The following is a 2,240-nucleotide window of genomic DNA, read 5'->3' as shown; positions in this document are numbered from 1 at the left end:
AAAGTACAGTGTTATTACGAGGCAAATAACATTCCTTTTTATCATTCGCACAATTAAATAAATAAGAGCATATTTTAGATCCTTTAGAGATAATTTCTTCTTTGGTTAGAGTAAAAGAATCAGTAACAACAGAAGTCACTATATCACAACGCTTTAAATCTTTTTTCATTCCACTTCGTTGAACTTCTATTTTGACTCCATTTAATTCACAAATATCAATAAGTAAATGTAAAGATTCTCTGATTTTATGACCTTCTGTTCTTTTCAAAGCAGTTTTAAAACTACATCCTTGTTTCAATTCATCTTTGTTAATTAATTCAATTCTGTCTCTAACGAGTTTTTCTACTTCTATAACATCATCATTATCTGAAACATATAGAATTTTAAGGAAATGAGAAGATTTAGGTGTTCTTATAGAACCAAATTGTACAGTGATATTGTAATATAAATTTAAAACACCAATTAGAATTGCTTGTTCACAGCATTGATACTTTCTAATATCCCTATAACTGTAACTTTCAACAACAGAACTATATCCTTTTCCTCTTTTAGGAGCATTTACTTGTTTTGGCTGAGTGAAGTGTAACAGAGGTCTGTCTAAATGAGTGTTCATTTGAATATACATATTGAGTTTTGATAATCTAAATTATTTTTATTTAGAAATTAAATTTCGTTTGAGAAACGAACGAATCTGCTTCAAAACTTCTTCCATTAGTATTTGATGGAAAACAATAATTATTTTAATAAAAGTCAAATGTCAAGAACTTTACAATAAAAAGTATTTGTAATTTCTTGATAATATTCTAAATATAATATGTTATATTATAATGTTATTGTCTTCTTGTGACCTAATAAATACATAACATTTGTCTCATTAAAGTTTGTTTGATAAAGTTTTATCATAGATTATGTTATTGATAAATAGTATAAAAAACATGATTGTAAGTTTTATCTTATAATCTTTTTTTTAAACAAAAATGTTTTAGAGTTATCTAGTTTTATCATTACTTCTAAACCAACCTATGAAAGTTTATTAATGAATTATTCTTTTTAATCCTGTTATTTTGTATTTCAGTTCTTTGTTTGTTTTATTTAATTATGTGTTCTTCCATCACAGAATTATTTCATTTAATTTGAAAATGTTTCATTTTTGATTATTCTAAAATTTTCCCAGTTACTCTTAATGATATTATTTTGTCTTTTAATTCAATCTATTTGATAATTATGTTTATATGATTTCTTTTATTTTTATTCTATTATTGAAGTTCTTTCTTATTATTTTTATCTCTTTTTATTGGAGCTTTTTTATCAGTTTTTTCATATATTTCATATAAATTACATCTCATCAATAAAATATAAATTCTAGAAGGTAAAATTTAAGTTATTAACTAATGTCAATAACTTATTATTAATCACTCTTATTTGAATTACATTTTATTACCAATAATCAATAATTATTTATTCTATCTTATTTTATTTATTTTTCATTCGATAAACGTGAATCTTGAATTCAAAATTAAGAAAACATGATTTATTAAAAATTATAAATTCATAATACAACTGATAAATGAATAACAAAAAAGAAAATAAATATCTTTGTTTGTATAATGAAAATATAAATGATGTTTTCATTGAAAACAATGAAATATTTTTGTGATAAACTACTTGACATTTTATAAACATAAAATATTTAAATTATAATAGTTGTAGATTATGTATTAGTTCATAGTTAATATTTCAATTGATAATATATTTTTGATAATACTGTTTATTATATTCATCACTTTATATATTAAATAATTTTAACATAAAATGGTGTTCATTAGTTATGGTTAATTAAATAAATACACTAAAATAATATTGGTTTATTATAAACAAAACAATATAACCTCTTTCAATGCATTCAAATTAATAAAATTATCAAATTTTTCATTTTTTAAATGATGTCATAGTATCAATTATGCCATCATAATAGTCCATCCTCCAATAGTATTAAAAACAAATAAAAATTCAAGAATTAATGATATTCTAATCAAATTAGTATACAAGAAAAGGTAATAATACTAAAAGGTTAATTAATATCAAAACTAACTTCTGTTAGACTCAATTTAATTATTAAGTTTCATACTTTTCAAATTAGATAGATATGTGTATTAGAATTAGAACTGATTAAGTCTTCATTATCATAGTGTAAAAAAATAAACTACAATGACATAACAAAAAGAGAACAAGGAAATGTC

The 2,240-nt window shown here is 21.5% G+C and overlaps 1 protein-coding gene across 1 annotated transcript in view, besides 7 other annotated features; it reads right to left on the bottom strand.

Annotated features, from left to right (window-relative positions):
* Nucleotides 1-613, bottom strand: part of EDI_251450 (uncharacterized protein) — a gene marked incomplete at both ends in the record, with an annotated part of 720 nt that extends 107 nt beyond the window's left edge. The window contains one exon of the mRNA XM_001733187.1: nucleotides 1-613. This exon is cut by the window's left edge and continues 107 nt beyond it. Coding sequence (XP_001733239.1) covers nucleotides 1-613 — 613 coding nt within the window.
* Nucleotides 614-642: 29 nt separating this feature from the next.
* Nucleotides 643-671: a sequence feature (AT_rich).
* A 448-nt stretch (nucleotides 672-1,119) lies between these two features.
* Nucleotides 1,120-1,296: a microsatellite.
* A 153-nt stretch (nucleotides 1,297-1,449) lies between these two features.
* Nucleotides 1,450-1,485: a sequence feature (AT_rich).
* A 44-nt stretch (nucleotides 1,486-1,529) lies between these two features.
* Nucleotides 1,530-1,550: a sequence feature (AT_rich).
* Nucleotides 1,551-1,670: 120 nt separating this feature from the next.
* Nucleotides 1,671-1,703: a sequence feature (AT_rich).
* An 81-nt stretch (nucleotides 1,704-1,784) lies between these two features.
* Nucleotides 1,785-1,814: a sequence feature (AT_rich).
* Nucleotides 1,815-1,905: 91 nt separating this feature from the next.
* Nucleotides 1,906-1,942: a sequence feature (AT_rich).
* Nucleotides 1,943-2,240: the final 298 nt, after the last annotated feature.

The sequence above is a fragment of the Entamoeba dispar genome, genomic scaffold (assembly GCF_000209125.1).
Source record: "Entamoeba dispar SAW760 scf_1105229457967 genomic scaffold, whole genome shotgun sequence".
NCBI classification, from domain to species: Eukaryota; Evosea; order Mastigamoebida; family Endamoebidae; genus Entamoeba; species Entamoeba dispar.
The sequence above is the reverse complement of the archived record's forward strand: the minus strand, read 5'-3'. Positions and strand labels throughout refer to the sequence as shown.